Source organism: Aplidium turbinatum, chromosome 8, assembly GCF_918807975.1.
Source record: "Aplidium turbinatum chromosome 8, kaAplTurb1.1, whole genome shotgun sequence".
Taxonomy (NCBI): domain Eukaryota; kingdom Metazoa; phylum Chordata; class Ascidiacea; order Aplousobranchia; family Polyclinidae; genus Aplidium; species Aplidium turbinatum.
The window spans coordinates 27,829,324-27,851,235 of NC_137479.1; the positions used below are offsets into that span (position 1 = coordinate 27,829,324).

Consider the following 21,912-nt stretch of genomic DNA (forward strand, 5'->3'; position numbering starts at 1 on the left):
TTTAGCTAACCAACTTCTCTTGGCCGCATTTTTTTCAGAACATATTCCCAACTAATTTACTGCATTACACTCGTGGTAGTTTTTTCCACCAGCTAAGCTGCCTGTCAAACCAGGTTTGCATTATTAGAAAGCCAGTGTTGTGCTGCGTCATACCATCGATGTTGTTAAATTATTGATTTAAAAAACAATAGAAAGTTATGCAGAGTTTGATTGAATCTTTATCCTCGGACTGGGAAAGCTTCTTGCAGAGCTTTATCCTGGAATTTCGCATAGGCTACTTGTAGAGGCTTTGAATCACTGACGCAGGCCCGCCACAAAGAGCATTACTCCAACCAAGTATTCAATGAAGCTGTGAAACCTTTGGAACAGAGACATTGAGCTTTATACACAGTTTATTTTTCAGATCAGTTTGTAAAATCAATTTGGTAAAATGTCGTATCTGAAAACAGCACTTCTAGCTTTCTTTGCCGTGTCGTGCTGCAATGGATCACTATGTAAGTGGAACAGCTTTGATTGCCTTGGATTGTAGAGTAGACTATTCCATGTCAAATTAGCTTAACCCTATTCGGACTGACGTGTGGACGGGTTCCGACCATACCTAAAACTTTCATCGATTACACAAAATCTATTGGCTGAATTTAACTGAAGTTTTATGACGTTTCCTAAAAATTATTCATCTTTGGTTTAGAAAAAAAAAATGACATTTTTGTGTAGTACAGTTTTTTAGTTATCAGCAGTTTTTTGACACCCTACTACCAAAATTGTCTGCAAAACTAGTAAAAGATTAATCAACGTGAAATTGAATAGAAATTAAAAGGGATTAACTCCATCGCTGGATTTTGCGTCAGCAGTTGTCGGAAGAAAGTAGGTCATGTCAAGAAAGTATAACTAGACGGTGCGTGCCTTTAACGAAGAGATTATAGCGATTTCAATAGATTATGGCGGAGACATCAGACAAATTTAAAAAAAAGTTGCCTACTTTTAGCAAAAAAGCAATAGCACAAAATTGGTAGAGTATGTGTGTCCACTTAAAATTTTAACCAGTTTGTCAATAATTTTGCTCTAACTTTGCAACAACAAAAAAACTCGTAACGTTTTTATATCAAAAGTTATTAGAAAATGAAAGTGTGAATGGAATAAGTCCACACGACAGGCCATTAGCTCACAAAAATAGCTTGGTCCGAATAGGGTTAATAACGAGGAATTCACGTGGTTATTTTCACTTTGCCTACATTGTGTAATGTGGATTTTACACCACCTTTCAAACACATTAAGCATAAATAAAGTGTAAGAAAGCCTTTGCCAGTTGGCGAATATAAACATTATTGAAAAGCGTGACTCCTCATTTAAAGTAGCCACGCTTGAGCCACTGATGCATTCGTTCTGCAGAAAGCCACAATCATATTTTAGTGATCATCAGTAATGACAGAAGAGCAAGAACAAGATAATAGAAATTGTTACATTGTACAGTGGCTAACGCTCAGTAAATTCAGAAAATTTATTAAAATAACCCAAAAATTGGAATCTTCTTTGTTTTCTTATCAAATTTATTAGAACAGCGTATAAAGCAGAGATTCTCAACGTGGTTCAGGTGGACCACGGGTGGTCCATCTAGAATTTCTGTTGGTCCACAGAGAGTTTTATATAAATTCTTGATAAAACGTTCTTCATTAACTTCTTCGAAACTTATTTTACTAGTTGACGAGTATCCTATTGAATTTTTCATTTGTTCAAGGCATAAGTGAAGTGCTGGCAGGCCTAATCAATAAATCATAATGTGTTGCTGTTTCACTGAATGTTAATTAAATTATTTTATGAATGTCACATGGTATATTTTTTTAAACTCTAAATTAGTACTGTATTCTGCAGTGCTTTTAGATTAACAAAATGTCAGAAACTCCTGTTGGTAAGAAGGCAAAACTGACAACTGATACAGTACCATTTTATTGAAACAATATATATGTGCATGATGTTTTGTTAGAATAAAATTTGAAATTAAAATTATGTGTATTCAAGTAGTTAAGGTTGAGTGTAAATTAAGAGAGTTTGCTTAATTAGAGCATTTCCAGTTTGTGGCAGTAGACCTGACAAACATTGAATTAATGCAATTTGATACATGACATAATGTAGATGAGTTAATTTCTTTTTCCTTTTATGGAAGTTAGCCTACGATGTTAGTATAGCCTACTGGTACTGGCTATTTTTGTAGGCTACACACTCAATGGGTTGACCAAAATTTGGCAAAAACAAGATGGCAGTATTCAGAACACACATTAGGCTACCTTGTTTGTGGTAATTTACTAAAGCAAGCTATTGCCACTAGCTTGTTTAAACATGTTTTTTAACTCATAGCTTAACAACGATGTATTGTATATGGTTTATAAATGTTGAAACAGAAGTATTCTTTTCGTGTGTGGTAAGGTCTTACATACTTTGTCATTGATGCTTCTTGCAGATTATTTGTGACATAATGCAAGAGATCTTATCACTGCTATTTTTAGCTGTCAAAAGTAAGTGCGTTTATCAGAAAAGGTTTAGGTTAATGTTCCTTTCAAATGCTCACCACCCATGTTGACTATTGCTAGTAACTACCAACCTTGAATGAAGACATTTTCCCTTTAAAGTGGAGTTTTTCAGCACTGCGCAGTGCTCACATAGTGAATAATGCTTCATAATACTTTTCCTGACAAATATAAAGTTTTACCCACATTCCCGCAATGCAGGATAAAGATACAAAACAAACATCAAAGATGAAAAATTATTTTATTTGGGAACTAGGCCTACTACTTTTTGAGATAAAAAGAAATTGACCTCTTGTCGTTACGCACCAATAATACCATGATGCGTAACTTTAAATTTTTTTTTTGTTTATTGGGTAGAGGAAAGATTGACGAAAAGTTTGGCAAAAACAGAAAAGTGCTAAAGTCTCAAAGTCCTGCAAACTAGTTCCAATTGAATAGAATAAGTGGAACCATACTACTTTAAACATGTCTATGACAGCACAATGGTGTGATTAGGGGAAAACAAACATAACTATGACATCACAATAGAGTATTGACCTCTTCAGGGAAAATAAAAAGCATCAAAATGTTTCCATCTTTCACTACATTTAAATGTGATTTGGGCTAAAAGTTGGGACTTCAGCACTACACTGTTCTGCCAAACTTTTCATCAATCTTTCCTCTACCCAATTAAAAAAAAATGTAAAGTTACGCATCATGGTTTTATTGGTGCATAACGACAAGAGGTTAATTTCTTTATATCTCAAAAAAATAGTAGCCAAAACTTGTTTTAATGTTCATAAACAGATAGCCCACCCAGAAAACATGGGGGTAGAACTAAAAATTATCCAAATATGTTGAGCGGTTCTTGAGATATTGCCGTTTTTCTATTGCTCCTTTTCTATGAAGCCACCTAGTGGCTAAGGTTATTTCACTTATAACTCAAGAACCAATTGTGTGATTTTCATCAAGTTTGCACCAAATGCACATCAACTGGAACAACCTCTTGACGTTGTAGGCTACTGGAAAAGGTGTGGAGTGCTGGTCAAAAGTGCCTTTGTAAAGTAGAGAAACAGGACACTGACCACCTGGTCCTAACATGCCCATTAACCAAAACCTCAGGTAGCTTCGAAACTGTACACGAGTGTGGTACTGCATTTAACAACTGGCTGGACCAAATTACAGACAATACTTGAGATGTGCCAACCATAGGACACTGTTACCACTATTTGAGACGATGAGAAACCTTTATGGCTCGTGTGTTGAGACTTGAGATCTACAAAATTGCAATGAAAAAATATACGAGACATATTGTCTGATTTAAAATAAGTTATACAATTTATGAGACTGCTTGTTTGTTGAAAGAAACGCTATTGCAATGAATTTACTCTATTTACTGCATATTGTGACATTTATTGTCAAAATAGGTAAAAAAAAAACAAAAAAAAAACGAATAAAAAACAAAAAAATACGATAAAAACCAACAAAAAAAAAGGAATGTTTTTTACATCTCTAGTCGCGACCCACCGGTTGGGAAGCACTGGTTTAAACCAATACCATTAAGATGTCGTGCAATACTACTTCTTCTATCTATATTCTTCACTGGTTTATTTTGGGGCGGAAAATGTATGAGCTTAATGATTTGTATTTACTTTGTAACTTTCAATGTTTTCCTTGAATTTATTTTAGTACAACTTGTCTATATATATATATATATATACTTGTCTATATTGAAAGGCAATAGACTCGACTGCAGCAACTACCGTCCAATAAGTCTACTCAGTCATGTATACAAACTCTTTATCACTATCATTGCGGCACGCGTAAAAAATGACCTATATGCATCCCTCCCCCCTACACAAGCAGCCTACCAACCAGGAAGAGGAACAATCGAGCAAATCTTAGCGCTGGAACAAATCATAGAAAAGTCTATTGAATTCAACAATCCCGTTCATATCACCTTCATTGACTTCAAAAAAGCGTTTGACAGTGTTAAATTACCCTACCTTTGGCAACTTCTGGATAAAACTTCCATCAACAAAAAATACATCAACCTCTTGAAAGCAACGTACGACGATTCTAAAGCACTAATCAAAACAGACATCGGAACAACCAGACGAATTGATATTATAAAAGGTGTTAAGCAAGGAGATGTCTTGTCTGCTATCCTGTTTTGCATCGTAGCGGCTGCAATAATCTCAGAAACAGAAAATAAGTGTACAACTGGATTCACCATCGGCGGTCATGTAATATCCAACTTAAGCTACGCAGACGATATGGCCATTTTGAATAATTCTAAACTGAAAATGCAGGAATACCTAGATGCTCTGTCAAAAAATGCTGCTAAATTCGGCCTCCAAATAAATGTGTCCAAAACCAAATGTATGACAACCGACAAAACTAACAACACACTCAATCTCACTCTCTATGGAAAACAAATAGAACAAGTACCAGAATTCATATATCTTGGCCACCGACTATCCGCAACCAACGATGGAAAGACTGCAGTGCAACACCGAATTGGCTTAGGCTGGGCAGCATTTGAAAAGAACAAAAAGATTCTAACATCCAATAGACTCCCAATCAAACTGAAAGCAAAAATTTTCAACACCTACGTTTTACCAGTCGTGCTGTACGGTCTAGAATGCGTAAATTGGACATCATCAACAATGAAAAAACTCACTACCTTCCAAAATCACATCATGAGAAGCATGACCAACAAAAGGTTACTTGATCACATAAAAATAGAAGATCTTTTAACTATGACAAAACTACATCCAATTGCAGCAATAATAAAATCAAACGTTTTAAAACTGTTCGGCCACACTAAAAGATCACAATTCGGAATCAGCAAACTTTGCACAGAAGGCAAAGTAGAAGGAAAAAGAAAACGTGGCAGACAACCAAAACGATGGCAAGACAACATTCAATCATGGACCGGACTCCACTTGACGACACTGGGCGAGTTGGCTCAAAATCGCCACTCTTGGAAGCAAATAAGCCATGTTGATGCGCAATCTGCCGCAGGCGGAGATAACGACTAATGATGATGATGTCTATATATGGTAACATAATGGCAAGTATTACGGTTAACACTTAAATTGCTATTTTTAATAATAGCATGATGAAATAGTGCAGCAGAAGGTGCAGTAGTGATTTCCAGAACAGTCCACAGTGAAGGAACATTTGCCATTGAACTCGATTTAATGAAACATTTGTGAATTGATTTCAAATGTTATTATTACTGTGACGTAGGCTACACAAAGACAGTGTCAATTGTGAATCCACATTGTATGATAGTTGTTACATTAATTTCATAAAATATATTTTAATGCCATGCAATTCCTACTAAATATTATCACAGATCTCTTGTTGCATGTTAATGTTTGAGAGTGATTGCTTTAAATTTATATTTTTTCATGTTTACTATGCAAAAGTTAAAAAAAAATTATTCACATGTTTATGCAAAACTAAACTTTACTCATTCATGACATAATAATTTACAATTCTTTGTAGCTACTAAAAGCAACGGATTTCAGCTCAACAATGTAATTGAAAACCTGGCAACACTATCCTCCAACCTCACCAACGCTGTGACGTCGTACCAACCTTATCGATATGATTCCAATAAATTTCCAATGAATTTCATAGATGGAGGTCACGATTTGTACGACAATGGAATAATGGTAAAGAACGACTTGGTTAAAATCTAATTATTCATGTCACAATTAAGTTCAAAAGCCCAAGCATTGTTGTAAACACTTAGACTGAAATTTGTCAGCTTGGGTGATGGTTACCAATCCAACATTATTGACATGCATTCAATCGCAATGTATGAAAAACGTTATAAATATATAAACAAAATAGTCTTATAAAACGTGATATGACTAATGTTATACTGGACTTACATATAAAAAAATTAAAGCAACTACTTCGCTTTCTCAGCAAAGATATTTAGTGGCAAAAAGAATCCTGAGTTTTATTGATAAAACATAGGCCTACTAACGTTTCTTCTATAAAGTCAAAATTTATCTGACCTGTTTCAATTAATCTACCAAAGTCGTGTCGTCAAAACTTAATGTTTTTTGATTGGTCAAAACTTATCTAATCAACAAACCACTTCAATTTTTGCACAAGAAATTATATTTTTCTGGAACACACGTGCTATAACAAGAAATTGATCACTGAGAACTTTGCAAATATGTCAAATGCCAAACCTAAATTTTTTTGCGGTTTCTCGTCCAAGAGTGTCAATAATTTGTACTTGGGACAAAACAATTTCCCAAACTAACAAGTATTGTATTTAGGCCTACTGTATTACTGATCAAGTTGGAATATTTAAATCTGTCCAATCATTCTCAGACAGTCAGGCTTTTGTACAATTACAATGTCGATTAATCCACGACAACCAGTTTTGTGACTTGATAAAGGTTAATATGAGCGCCACAATAAATAAAGTTTATCCAGCAAACTTGATTGAAGATTTCACAGCGCATTGCAAAATATAGCGATGTTTGATTGTTAAAGGCTGCCGGCTACGCTGTGTTTGAATATAAGAACACGTCAATTTGATAGTTTACTTGTTTCAAAAAGATTGGATTCCGATTATAAATAGTTAAATTTTAATAAACGTGTTTTAATTATAAATCTTCTTGTTTTGGTATGCAAGTTTCAACACTGGTGCATATAGGTAAAACGACATGATTTATGGTATTATTAAACAGTGCCTCAGCAAAAATGCGTAACATTTAAGGTAAATAAAATTTATCAAATTACAATTGTTTATAACAACAACAAGCCACGTGTCTATTTTTTTTTTTTTTGGAAGATATAATATTAAACAGTATAACCTCACAACTAGATAAAAATGCATAAATGAAATTGTTCGCATTGAATGCCAAGCAAGCCATTTCCTTCATATTGCCGTCTGAGGCAAGTCGCATAAAATACCCTTCTTTTCTTTAATTTTATTCTTAGTTTTTTTTCAATCACTTTATTACATTGTCACATTTATGTCATCTAGCTTTTAATAGCAAAATATTATTACAATGATTTAAAAGTATGTTTCACACATACAGTAGACCATATTTGTAAAAAGCATGGTCTGTAATTGGCTACTTTCGTTGATTATAATCAATTAAGTAATTACTTGTTAGATTACTTGCTAAGTAATTATTTGCTAGATTACTGTTTAACAAGACAAAGTTTTGATTTTAGATAAGATTTGTTGAAGGAAGACGGCGTCGTAATCTAGAATACAACGCCACAGTTACGTAAGTTTTTGAATGATATATTTTGATGTAGTGTAGGTTAATGCATAAAGTAGTTCTATCTTATTTTGGTTACAGTTCTGGGAGTGTTATTGATGAAAAGCATTGACTAAATACACAGTAGGAATTACATTATGTTTTAAGACATCAAAGCAAATTGTTTTTTTAGAGTTTATTTAAGCTGCAAATTTTCTTTTGTTTGTTTTGTACATTGCTATGACAACATCATTGTAGGCGTTAGAATTACAAGCATCAGACTTTTGAACAGATTTGATAAAATACTCACGTAGGTTTTGGCATTTAGTCCAAATTTGATATCAGTTTTGCTTTAGCTTAAAACGAACACAGCAGTGATGATAGGATTTGTTGAAAGTCATGCATACAATGCAAAAGTAGAGATTCGTCTTTTTTATGATTGGTCAGAATTGTACTCGAAGCCAAACTGCCATTTCTATTCGTCACTCTTGCTTTCTGCTGTTCAATGAGGATCATAATTTCAGTATCATTGCTAGCACCATCTGGCAAATTGACTCATAAGTTGTATTTCTGCTTTCAAGATTGTATTTTGACTTCTGGTTTGCTGTGTGTCCGAGTGGTGAGAAACGTATGCACGACGTTCGAAAGGACGTTGGTTCGACACCGCTCTAGAGCACGCGGTTATGTATCGGCAAGACACGTAATGACATGTTAAAACGTTGAGTTTTACTACATGTATCTTCGTTGCTTTCTGTTGTTTGTTGTGTTGCATTTGCAATCGTACTGCATTGTATGTTGTCGCAATGGTGGCAAAACACAACACGATATATTATTATCACTGTTTGATAATATCTTATTATTATTTTAGAACTACTCGATATAACGTCACCACTTTGGCCATCAATCCATTTGTGGCACTTGCAACCATCAGCAACCCTGAAGAAGAACCTCACTTTTATACATTTAGAGTAAGAACATCAAATAGTTACTCGTGCTTTGTGACGTTGATGACTGAAATACAGAAGATACATTTAACACCTTGAATAATATGTAGCCTATGACTATTCTTATTTCTGTTTTACAAAAAGCAGGATTATTGTCAATGATATTGTTTATATGACACATTCAATTGTACTTCCCTCATCTCAAGTTTAACTAATGTTGTCGATTTTGACGCATTAAAAGAATCGGTTCTAGAATATGTTCGGTATCTGTACCAAATTGAACTATGGATGTTTTGATATTGAAAAGTCAAAACATTTATCAGAACTGTTTCCTTTTCTATCAAATGACTACTGTGTTTACCAGACAAACGAGAAAGTAGAGCAAAATTATGCTATTTTTGAGTTTTGAGCAAGCACTGTGCCATATAAAACTTAGATGCAATTTATCTATAGGTGAATGGAGACTTGGGAACTGACGGAAAAGGAAACATTGCTACCGAAAAAGGTCAAGTGGCGGAAGGAAATGGAATTGCGGATTATTATTTGTTTCAAGTTTACAACTCGGATTACCCGACCTTGTGTGAAGTGTTCTTTACCATATCAAATAAGGTAACCAACCTCAATCATCACGTCTATTTCATTGATTTAACTTTGAAACATGACGAATTTGAGACAGTTTCAGGCATATTGAGATCTATGCTGAATTATACAGTAACAGTAGCCTGCTGTCATTCGAACTGTGCTGCAATAAAGAAGTTATACACTGTACTTGCGTTCTAAGAGGCTATACTGTACACTACTGTACTACAGGGTGATCAAATCAAGTGTAGAAAAATATTTATTGAAATAACAGTACATCCAAACAGGAAAAAAATTACAAATATGAAAAAAAAAATACAAAGAAAAGTATAAATAAACAAAATGTACTCTTATTTTTCAATATATCCTCCCTTTGCCATCACCAAACGCCTTAGTCTGTAGTGCACTTGACTGCATGAGGCAAGCAGCCACCAGTTCTTTGGACAGACGAAAAGTTATTTACCGTCCAGGCTGTGCATAATCATTAGAATGATCGTATTTATGCAAAGAATAAAGAAGATATCCCACAGAATGAAAGGCTGATGTTCCATGAACAGAAACCAGCCCCTGGGATGGCTTAGGGTGGGGTAAATTCAACTGGTGAAGAAAATCAACATGCTTATTTGAAAATGTTGAGGGAGAAATTGATTCCCTGGATCAATGCAACATTTAGAGAAGACGGAATAACTTTTCAACAAGATGGGGCTAGGTCCCATACAGCGAATCTTGTCCAGCACTGGTGTTAGGAGAATATGGAAGAGTTTTGGCCAAAGGATTTATGGCCTCCATCCTCTCCTGATTTAAACCTAATGGACTTCGCAATACGGAGTATCTTGAAGAGTGAAGCCTGTTCTTCAAATCATTCAAGTGTTACAGCTCTGAAGGCAAAATTGCGTACTTGTTGGAAAAAAATATCATCAGACACCATACGTGTCTCATGCAGTCAAGTGCACAACAGACTATAAGGCGTTTGGTGAAGGCAAAGGGAGGATAAGGAAAATGTTGAGGGAGAAATTGGTTCCCTGGATCAATGCAACATTTGGAGAAAACGGAATAACTCTTCAACAAGATGGGGCTAGGTCCCAGCCACACAGCGAATCTTGTCCAGGACTGGTGTAGGGAAAATATGGAAGAGTTTTGGCCAAAGGAATTATGGCCTCCATCCTCTCCTGATTTAAACCCAATGGACTTCGCAATATGGAGTATCTTGGAGAGTGAAGCCTGTTCTTCAAAACATTCAAGCGTTACAGCTCTGAAGGCAAAATAGCGCACTTGTTGGAAAAAAATATCATCAGACACCATACGTGTCTCATGCAGTCAAGTGCACAACAGACTAAGGCGTTTGGTGATGGCAAAGGGAGGATATATTGAAAAATAAGAGTATATACATTTTGTTTATTTATACTTTTCTTTGTATTTTTCTTTATATGTGTAAATTTACCTGTTTGGATGTAGCCTACTGTTATTTCAATAAATATTTTTCTACACTTGGCTTGATCACCCTGTATATGTTGACTAGATTTTTGAGTTCATCATTGAATAACTTAATTACAACACTTTGTTGTTTACGGTACTGTTGCCAAGACATGTCCAAGGTATTTGTTTGTAAGTAACTTGCTTGTACAACCTAATGATATAGTTTTCCGTATTTGTTATATGTTGCTTCACATGATGCGTTCATCGATGCACAAGCATGTGTTTGTAGCCTATGTCAAGAAAAGTTCAAGATTTCCTGTAACAACATGTTACTTTTTTGTGTTAGAATCAGTAATGTTTTCTATTCAATGTAGAAGAATTGTGTGCGAGCTCTGTATTGAAAGTTTGTGCTCCTAAAATTTATTCAAAGCCATAATTAACTTTGCAAATTACATTTCCTGAATGTAATAAATTAGCGACACAAGGCGACATATACTGTATTAAAACCTACGGCGTCGATAGAATTCAAACCAATTTTCGACTTTTTTCAAATTGGAAAAGCATGATTTGCCTCACAACTCCACCTTATGATGGTGAACTTGTATCCCATTTGAATAGTTTTGGTCGCTTGATTCTCCACATTAAAAGCTTTACTGCATGTAATGTTAGGTCGAGTGAACTGTATTTATTACGCTATCTAAAATCATACATAGTCCATTTTCAACAAAGGTTGATTGTGTGTCTTATTGTTCCAGGACTTTGATTCAGTGGCTCCAAAGGTCTTTCGAGTTATTCGTTTTTCCACTTCCACCAGAGTAACAAATAGCGTCGTCAGGATATCTGGAAGACCACACAACATCTACTTTGGGATAATCGTTCTTTCCAGGTGACTCGTGCTTTTCAATAACTGTAATTTTTGTAAAACAGTAATAGAAAGCTTTGAAATAGAATTTTTACGTGATTTTTTAATTGGGGTGTTGGAAATAAAATAAGTTTTCAATATGATGACTGTATCAATGGAAAGCATTTGCATCACCTCAAGTCAGTCACAAAGGGTACGGATAAATTGTGTTAAGTGATCTTAAAGTATTATTCAAATTAGTAGGACAAGAAGTTATGAAGACAGAAAAAATTAAGTTTGATAACTTATTAACTGAATTTAAGTTGAAAGTTGAAGTTTAAACATAATCATTTTCCCACTATGAAAATCATCAAAAAAAGTAATTTTCAGGTTCTAGGTTATGATATATAGAAAAGGAAAAATGACAACGTTAACCCGTCTTATAGTATTGTATAGGTTAGACGCAGTGCTTGCTTTTCTTGGTGACTACAGTAGAACTCGGTTAATCCGGATTCGATTTGACCGGCGATTCCATCCGGATTAGGCGAAGATCCGGATTAACCGATGACGGTTCTATCAAGCCTGACGTTACCTAGATAGAAGGGTATCGGTAAAAATCACCGAAATTGAACGCATTAGTGTGGTCATCTGCCAATTTCGAGACGCGCGATCACCACATTAGCGACCCAGTGATAGAGTTCTTTTGAAATGCAGTATGCATGTAAAATGAATGTATTTGTAGACTCTGCGTCTAACGCAAGAACACACTGGCAAAAGTTACATCTTCAGACATGCGTGTCGGAATAATCTGTAGTCACTCAAAACTTATGAAAACAGTTACCGAAGACGAGTTTCTATTGAAAACTTACAAAAAATCACGGTCAAACAAAGTTATCACCGGCAAATCCGGAAGAAGTGATAGAAAAAGCGCAACTTTTGTCCGGAATAGGCGAAGATCCGGATTAAATAATCCGGATAATCCAAAGCTGTTTCTCAAGAAAAAGATTACAAATCATTTGTACTTCCAGTTTTATCCGGATTAGGCAAAGATCCGGATTAACCAAATCCGGATTAACCGAGTTCTACTGTAATTGTAAATAAAAAAGTTCTAACAAATGCAATACAACGTTGTTAAAAATTTACTTTTCTCTTCAGACAAAAAAGTGAGTTAATTCCGGATCACGAAATAAGAGATGTCATGCGACTACTCTTAAAAGCAACCTCACCAACACAAGATGCCTTCACAGAAGCTTCTGTACCTCAACAAATTACTGAATTATTCCCACAAGAAACAACAAAGCCTGGCACAGAACAAACTCCTCGCTTCAGCACGACTCCCCAGGAAGGTACAAAAACTAAAGTAGTTGGGGTACCGTTCCCCAATGAGGCCCACTGTCGAATGGTTCCACTAGTGAAATGATAATCCAACTTCTTGAAGGACTTTAACAAACGGCTTCTCAAATAACTCTAATTTCGAACACAATTTATATCAGCACCAATTCTCATCTACTTGTATTCGATTACTTCAACTCTCAATCAACAATAATTTCTGCACCAACTACCAATCCACAACCCATAACACAACTCTCATAATCAACTCTCAGAATCAACTCAATAAATCATCATAATCAATTACACCACTATTTATAGAAGGTTTCTCGGTATAGTAACTTCGAGAAGGTTACGCAATATTACATCACTCATTGTTCTGACAAGTTGCATTAATGTAAACAAGCAGAAGCTCAAAGAAGTTTAAAGAATATCACGTGGTGTAGAAGATTCTTACATAATAAATATTTCGCAATCGGACATTTACTGATAAACATCCTTATGACGTCATGACAAACGACGCTCAGAAATCATGAAAAACAACAGAACATTCCAGAGTTGCATACTTACAGACGATTCTAGAAATACGTTACATAATACAGATTTCTCATTCAAAGGTTACTTCAGGTCAATACCAGATAATAACACATCGCTCAAAATTCCATAATGAAAACAGCACATTCTGTCAAGACGCAGAGTAGCCCGACGCGACGCCTTGCACATTGATTGTGACATACGCCCCCCCTTAGAATATTGTTGCAAACAATATAACAACACAATCAATACAAAACATATTACAAAAACAATTAATTACTCAATAAATCAATTCTCATAAGTCCATCGTTGCATGATCTACCAACGATAGTTTTTCTCAAAACAATAGTTACGTTTTCTGCGAAAGTTTTCAACGTCCTCAACAACTTCAGTGCATCGGCGAGCAAGATGACCCATCTTCTTACATCGGAAACACTTCCTCTCCGGACAGTCCTTGGCCAGATGACCTTCTTTATGACAGTTGTAGCAAGCCTTTTCATCAAAAGGGCAGCTCCTGGCTACAGTATGTGTCCAATCTCCCCACATCGGTAGCAGTGGTTGTCACGGCAACGTCTGTTTTCCGAATGTCCGCCGTCAGCAACGCACTCCCTGGCAAAGTGTCCGCGTCTACCGCATCTATAGCAAACTCCAAATGGTCGTCGCCTGCCTCTTCCCCTCGGTTCTTCGCGCTCGTTGTATCCGTGACCGTGAGATCGTCGCTGATTATCTGCAGAACAATCTCGAGCAAAGTGACCATTCTTGCCACAAGAATAACAAGTAACTTCAGAATTTCTCTCAATAACATTTCCGATTATAAGATCAACTAAAGAGTTTTGTAAACATAACGCTTTCACAGTCCCACTACAATACGGAGTTTTGATGTATATCTTCGCTAACGGTCCTTGGATTGAAGTGTTATTTATCGACATCACAATTCCAGTTTTTCCCGTTAACTGACTGTCTTTAACCAAATCTCTCCTCACCATTATACCCGTAGAACCAGAATCACGTAAAACTTTTACCCTTTTGTTTCCAACTGTTCCGTTCACTACTGGCAGGTAATCTTCAGGTATTATTTTTTTGCAAGCATCTTTTTTTGTCTTCTTTCCCGTTTTCTTCTCCAACTGATCATCTTCATCCAATCTTTCATCCTCAAGCGCTGGTTCATGAATCATTATCGCACAACCACCTCGATAAACGTCCGTGTCTTTATTCTTCCCAGACTGATTGGGTAAGGAAAACGACTTGTCCTTGCATTCCTTCGCTTCGTGTCCTTGCCTATTGCAACGATTGCACCACTTCCTCGATTCCTGATGATTTCTGTTAGTCTTCTTCCGGCAGTTAACAGCCTTATGACCTAAGCCATTACAATTAAAACAACGTACTTCTCTTGGAACCGCACCTCCTTTAAAATTATTTGTTTGCTCCTCGTCATCATCAAATGACAACATCTCTTCAGTCGACAACTTCTCATCATGGGCAACTAAATACTGTTCCGCCACACTGGCAATGTCTTCTAGAGTCTTTGGATTTCTCTCCATTAAATAAACAGACAGATCTTTTGAACATGAATCTGTGAATTGTTCCTTAACTATAAGGTTTGCCAATCCGTCCAATGATTGTTCGGCCCCCGAAAGTTCAAACCATTTTAACAAAAGGTTTCTTAAACGTTCAATAAATTGACCTGGGCTTTCGTGTCGTTCAGGCTTTGCCTCACGGAATCTTTGACGGTATCCATGCTCGGTGAAATTGTATCGCTTTAACAGAGCTAACTTTAATCTGTCGTAGTTCATGGCCTCTTCTTGCGAAAGTCTTGAATATACATCAAGAGCTTGTCCCGATAATAACATGCTTAGCTGGGTAGCCCACGTCGACTTCTCCAATTTGGCTATTGTAGCATATCTTTCAAATCTTAACAAATAACTATCCAACTCATCTTTTTCTTCAACAAATGATGGCAAATCTGGACGTCTAACTTGCGCCACAATAACATCTCGAGCATTATCATTAGTAGAATTAGATCGCTCACCAATGTCCAGCTTTTGTCTTTCTAAATCAAGTCTTATCTTTTACAATTCATATTGCGCTCTTCTGTCTTCAGCTTCTGCTTCATACTGCCGTTGTGCCCGTTTTTCTTCAGCTTCTGCTTCGCGTTGTGCTCGCTTCTCTTCAGCTTCTGCTTCGCGCTGCGCCCGCTTCTCTTCAGCTTCAAGTTGTGCTTGCTTCTCTTCAACTTCTGCTTCGCGCTGCGCCCGCTTCTCTTCAGCTTCAAGTTGTGCTCGCTTCTCCTCAGCTTCAAGTTGTGCTCGCTTCTCCTCAGCTTCAAGTTGTGCTCGCTTCTCCTCAGCTTCAAGTTCTGCTTTCCTTATTTCACGAACAGCTCTTCTTTCTTCTCTTTCGTCAGCTTCTCGCTGAGCTTTTTGAGCCATTATCTTGTGATACTCTTCCATCACAAACTGAGACTTCTCATTGTCACTCAGCCCCATTCGTTCAGCCATGCTCCGTAAGTCTTCAATCATCTCATGTTTGACGGTATCCACCATTTTGACAACTTGTTGTTAATTTATTATTCTCTCAATAAATCTTTCGGTATTCTTCGGTTTTTCGGTTATATCCCGGACGAGCCCCCAGAATGTCACGATTTCTTTCTATCTCTTACCAGGAAAAAGACTTGGAAAGGTTCAATGACGTAGTTTAATTGACTGCTTTTCGGTTTGACCCATTAAACTACGTCATTGAACCTTTCCAAGTCTTTTTCCTGGTAAGAGATAGAAAGAAATCGTGACACCCACCATTTTGATTTTGTCGCAAATTGATCATGAATTGAAAAAAGCGGCTACCAATGTGTGTTTTACTGTGTTTTAGCATCTTTAAAGCACTTCTTCAGAAACATTTTAATAACATATTGGTCACAGCGGTAAACCATAATCTCTTCATGGGAAAATTGTAACATAAGATTCTCGGATCCGTTCGTCTGTATGTAATGACCGAAAAAGCAACACTCTTCTGAAACGTCTATTCAAAAAGTGTATTTCTGTAAAATTAGCCCGCGGCTATCGAAAATGAGGTGCAACGCGATACACCACTAAAAACCTGTCACTACAATCCAAACTACTTAGATAAAGACGGAATTTTCGTCCAGCTGGCAAGCACTAAGCAAACAGTTAAATATGCTACCAACTTTCAAGCAACCATTTTACGAATGACCAGAATAGACCGCAACATCTCAAACTCACGTACACAGTTACTGTGACGTAATAATCCATATGCATTGTGAAGTAATTCTCAACAGGTGTGATACAAGTCTTACGAACGATGGTGCAATCTTGGCTCATTTTTTAGGGAAAATTCCATGACGTAATACGCTATGATTCAGTAGACCTGAATGGTTTTATATGACGTTTGATTTGGTGAACCATTGTCGGGAACACATATTGACCACAGTTTTAAAATTATAGTTGATTTGCTAATTACTGCTGAGTGGGCCTTAAAAAGGCACCATTGCCTTAATAAGGCCAGCCTTCTAAACTCAATTTTTTGAGCCATAAATTGCGGGGGGAAAACAATACACAACATCAAAACAGTGAAAAATCTCGAAAACAATTTATTTGCATAGTTGTTTACAAAAACAAATGCTAGACTTCACGTAGTGAGTTCAAGTAAGTTCTTTTTCAATCAAGCGTAAGTTTGTGAAACAAAGTTTTTTTCAATCACAAGTTCAAATAAATTTCTTCAAAGAAATTCTTTTTCAACAATAAAACATTTACATATCACAATCAGGGCATACAAATCCACCATCATCTTTTGTTAAACCAGCACAGTCTTCATGGTGCCATATTTGGCAACTTTCATACTGCCTCGTGTCAGAGACTGTATTTTCTAAACATACTGGGCAATACCAATCTCCTACACTTGGACGTCTTTGCATATGTACTGTTTGTCCCTTTTGTTTTGCCTTTTCCCTCCCTTTTCCATTTAGAGTCAAACAGAGACTTCGGTACAGTTGTTGCTCGATAATTAATGCTCCTTTTTCTTTGCTCACGCTTCTTGCTTAGGGTGTTTGCTGACGGTGTAGCCATAATGCTATGAAATGGTGTTGATATGGGGGCTGTGTTGAGATCCACATGGTAGCGGTATTTTGATCTGAGGTTGTGCTTGTTAGCTGCCAGTAAGGAAGTATCAACTACCCTGTCCTTCTCCTAACAGTCCTTACAAGCCCACAATTGAATGCCAAGGGTACCTGGTCTAATAACGCCCATGGCTGATTTTGATGGGCCTTGTTAGGGCAACTCTTCACAATCAGTTCAGCGTGAACTACCTAAATACACTATCCAAGAAAGGTCAATATGTCAATACAATCATGTTGAAACTTTATACCCTTTAGCATATCCTGAAACTTTAACAAAGGTAGAACACAAACACCACTTACGTAAACACGCAGATAGATTAAGTACTGAACAAAATTTTACTCCTGCAAGATAGTTTTCAAACATTTACAACTACGCTCTGCTGGCATGGGGTTTCTTCTAGGAAACCAAATCACTTTTTCTGTTCATTCACTTGATTATCGCAGTCAATCAAATTACAACAGCTGTTCCTTGCTTTCTTTGGTTTTCCAGATATGAAAGGGTTAGGGCCTTATTTAGGCAAAGTACCTTAGCTGCCAAAGAAACTTAGATAAAAATGTGTTTTGATTTTAGAAGATATTTGATGTATTTAGAAGTAAAAATTGCATTTGACGTTTGAAACGTATAAAAACTATGCGCATGAAAAATCCACCTCTTGAAATCTAAAAAAAAATAGCAAACAGTTCATGTCTGCAGAACATAACAAACTATATGCAATTGGTTGTTGGAGATTAAGGTGATTTAAATTTTGATCATGCGTATTCTAAAACTGACAAACTCTGTGGACTTTGTTACTGTTTTACACCACGCAAGTTAAAACTTTACTGGAATGTAAGTTATTAACCACATTCACTCTTGTTTTTGACAAATAAAACCATTTGCTTACAAGAACCTGCAAAGCGTACATGGGCCGAAGTTGGGCTACGAAAGTACTTATAAGCTTTTCTGCAGCTATTAAAATTCACACTAAAAAAAGATAGTTAGTGCATTTCCTATTTTTGTAATAAAAAACAAAACAATAGAGATCCTTGCAGTATGTATGTAAAAGGTATCATAAATTCCAAATATTGGTTAGCCGACATACCATAGTTTACTGTAAATAAACTACAAATGTGAAAGATAGGGGTGGGACTGTAGTTTATAGCCTACGTCTGCTCAAAACAAAATATTTGGAACTTTGTTTTCGAAACAAAATTTCACCTTTCCTCCTTCATAGCCTAATTCTTTGTGAAATAAAACGGTATGATCAGGGTCGTTGAGAGGATGTTTGGGCCCGGTACCAATGAAACCCTTGTGCCTCAAATCAAGCGATTTATAAGAAAAACGCACTGCATCCAAAGAACACGCTGTGTTTTTTTTCATTTTTCGAGCCCTTAAAATTATCTTTGGCTCGGGTCCAAAGGATCCCTACTGCGTATGAGTCCAGTGAGTAAAACCGATAGGCTTACAAACACTTCTTTTCATCACAGTAGACTATGATTCGTCATGTCCGAACGATTAGACATAACGCATCGGTACGGTAAGCTAGCTGAATTTAGTAGCCTATTTTTTTTTGTCAAACCTGACCCATGCAAGCCAGTTTTGTAATCTTTTTATAATGGTAACTAATGTTGTAATTATATTTTTCCCAGTTTTTGCAGGACAGAGCCGACGAGGAGAAGACATAAACGGAGCAGACAGAAGTGGTACACGTTTCAGTGGATCTGATCTTAGAGGAATGAATATGTACGGAACTAACTGTACTAATTGTGATTTCAGTGGTGCCGATAGTCGTGGTGGGAATTTTTATGGAAGCATTGGCACTTTCTCTGACTTCAGTGGATCTGATTTCTCCGGCTGTCAATTTAATGGTACAGCGTTTTCAAATTCTCGGTTTGTGGGTGCTGATTTTAGTGGCTCAGCATTTTACGGAGTAGATTTCAGCAAGTCTGATTACACGAGTGCGGATTTCTCAGGAAGTTTTTTTGCCGGTTCCACCTTTCGTGAGTCTCAGTTTTTTCTCGCTGATTTTAGCGGAACAAAGTATCAGAGCTGTGATTTTGGAAATTCTAACTTTACCAGCGCAGACTTCTCAGGTTCGGAAAAAGTGAATTCCAATTTTCAAGGTGTGGGATTGGAATTTGATGACTAACCACAAAACGTTTTATGTAACAAATAGCCCATGTACTGTAAATACAAAACTGAAGGATAGCTTTATTGCATGAACAACTTTCCTTGAATTTTATCAGTTTGCCAAGTGTTTTTGTTCTCGTAAAAGCAAGTAAGCTATATTTGTTTTAAAAGAGTCTGTGTGTATTTTCATGCTGTGTTACAATACCCAAAAATTTCATGCAAGAATTGATGAAAATGCTATGTCGATGTTATAAATTTGAAATTCAGTCAGTGCTAGCGGCAGTTTGTTTTACGCTGTGATGGTCAAATATAAAAACAAAACGATTAAGTTCGTGTATCATATTTACAAAAACGTTCACTATTCTGCAGTCGAATAATGAACGAACCTATCGTTTGCAATTGGTCATTGAAAGTTTGTTTCTTTGGAAACCTTTGTCATTTGACTGAGAAAGCCTCTTTGGAAGCTTAATCCTGGCAGTTTCGCTTACTTATAGAGGCTATGAACCTCTGACGTAGGCCCGATCACCTTGGTTGGAAGAGTGAAATGTCTCGCTTGTTGAAGGCTTTTGTTGCCTGTACGTTTCACCTTTCACCAGATACCGCTGAAGAAGGGTTGTCCTACTAAAACTTCGTCACTCAAACGCACATCCCGAGAGATAAATCATCAAACCAGTTTCGATAAAATCATGTTTATAATCTTTCTTCATCAAAACTTGATTAATTTTAACATTGTGCGTATCTGCACTCGTCATAGAGGCTTTTAGTGCAGCAGCTAGGGATTGTAGATCATAGGGATGCGAAACTTCATCCGCTTTTGGCTTATCCGCAACACTAGAAGGATTACGTTTTTTTGTAATTTACAAAATATTTTACTTTTTATAGGTTATATAAGAAGAGTGAAGTTGGTTTTAAAGTAATTTAAGGTTTTTAGTTGAAAGCAAGCCAGCAGTAAAGCATAAAAAAAATGTCAAATTGGCAATTGACCCTTCTAATGTTGAAGGAACAACGGAGTTACGCGTCCCGTAATGTACCGTCCCTAGCAGCAGCACATTGAACACGACACAGATCTTATGATGCCAAGTGAGTAGAATAGCCATACCAAAAAAGTTGATTACAAGCAATGTTAAAGTAACGTTCCAGGACTTCGGTTTGAGGTTAAGCTACTTCATGTTTTCTCTTGTAAACTACACGCTATTCCAACAAAGGACTGAAGCTCATAAATCAAAATAAATCCACTCGATCCTCCGTTTGTTTACACAAACCACACGCAATCTCGCGACTATATAATGTATTTCCTGCCAGCTGTTGCGTGTCATCTGCTGGATCTTTTTAAACAGAATTTGTATTAATCTGTACAAAAATCACTTGTCTATAAGTTTGAAAAATTAATATTTTGACATTTTGTATGCTTAACTTGATATTTTATTTTTTGCCATGATACCATTTGTTTTTCATAAGCCAATGCTTTCCGAAACTCATAATTTCTAGTTTTTATGGAACCAAGCATCCCTTAGCAATTAGTACCTAAAATATTGACTTTTTTATTTGTGTGGTTTTGGCTTACAATCATGAAAAATTGATAGACAACAAAGTAATTGGGTTGAAAAACACTAATCAATCCCAATGGCAATGAGCCTACTTTTTTGTCTATCCATTGTATCTATGATATTAGCTATGTAGAAAACGAAACTTGTACAATTGGTCACGTAATAATTTGAAGCCTTTTTTTCAACGCTATTTAGCAAAAATTTCAAGATTATGGAAAAGAAAAGAGAGAGTTTTCCGTTATTCAAACATATCCTGCACACTGCACAGTGCACACATAAATCGTAGTTGAATCTTTATGGCAATACTGGCAATCTGACATGTGAAGTAAAGAAAGCTATCACATTGTGTCTACCGCATTTATTTTAGGTCAGCGTGGTCCAACTACAGGCCCGCGGGCCAAACTTGGCCTGCGAGCTCCGTTTTTTTGGCCCTCGAACTGATAGTCAGTAAGTAAGAAAAAAAAGTTGTTGAAAGAGCTATTCGCATGTCGTCTTTGGGAACTAAGTGAGATCGATGTTTTGTTTTAATAGTCAACAATGAGAAGAACTCTGCTTCACACAGATAAATAGTTGGAAAAGGTATAGCCTAATAACTTCAAATGCACGCTTAGTCAGCGTAGGAAACTCTTTGACTAATCCACACCAAAACTTGGAAAAGTCACCATGGCACGATAAGAATTTAGAACAAAGCGTTGTTGAACATTGAAGATCAATCAATTCATCTTCAATGTTCAAC

At 36.4% G+C, this 21,912-nt stretch overlaps 1 protein-coding gene across 2 annotated transcripts; it reads left to right on the plus strand.

Moving 5' to 3' along the window:
- Positions 1 to 403: 403 nt before the first annotated feature.
- LOC145775971 (uncharacterized) lies at positions 404 to 19,912 on the plus strand. Of its 2 annotated transcripts, none has more exons than XM_082587380.1 (8): positions 404 to 494; positions 6,018 to 6,187; positions 7,719 to 7,774; positions 8,616 to 8,715; positions 9,145 to 9,300; positions 11,442 to 11,572; positions 12,683 to 12,873; positions 19,149 to 19,912. In XM_082587380.1, exons 1-8 carry the CDS (start codon positions 431 to 433, stop codon positions 19,646 to 19,648), a joined length of 1,368 nt encoding a protein of 455 aa, XP_082443506.1. In that variant the 5' UTR covers positions 404 to 430; the 3' UTR covers positions 19,649 to 19,912. The 2 variants fall into 2 exon arrangements, with proteins under 2 accessions (XP_082443506.1, XP_082443507.1); XM_082587381.1 differs by having other exon boundaries at positions 19,158 to 19,912.
- The last annotated feature ends 2,000 nt before the right edge of the window (positions 19,913 to 21,912 follow it).

Bases quoted from the DNA above. Each gene is read 5' to 3' on its own strand.
- LOC145775971 (XM_082587380.1), top strand. From the start codon at position 431: ATGTCGTATCTGAAAACAGCACTTCTAGCTTTCTTTGCCGTGTCGTGC. The intron at 495-6,017 runs GTAAGTGGAACA...AATTCTTTGTAG, and splicing joins GTGCTGCAATGGATCACTAT to CTACTAAAAGCAACGGATTT. The intron at 6,188-7,718 runs GTAAAGAACGAC...TTTTGATTTTAG, and splicing joins TGTACGACAATGGAATAATG to ATAAGATTTGTTGAAGGAAG.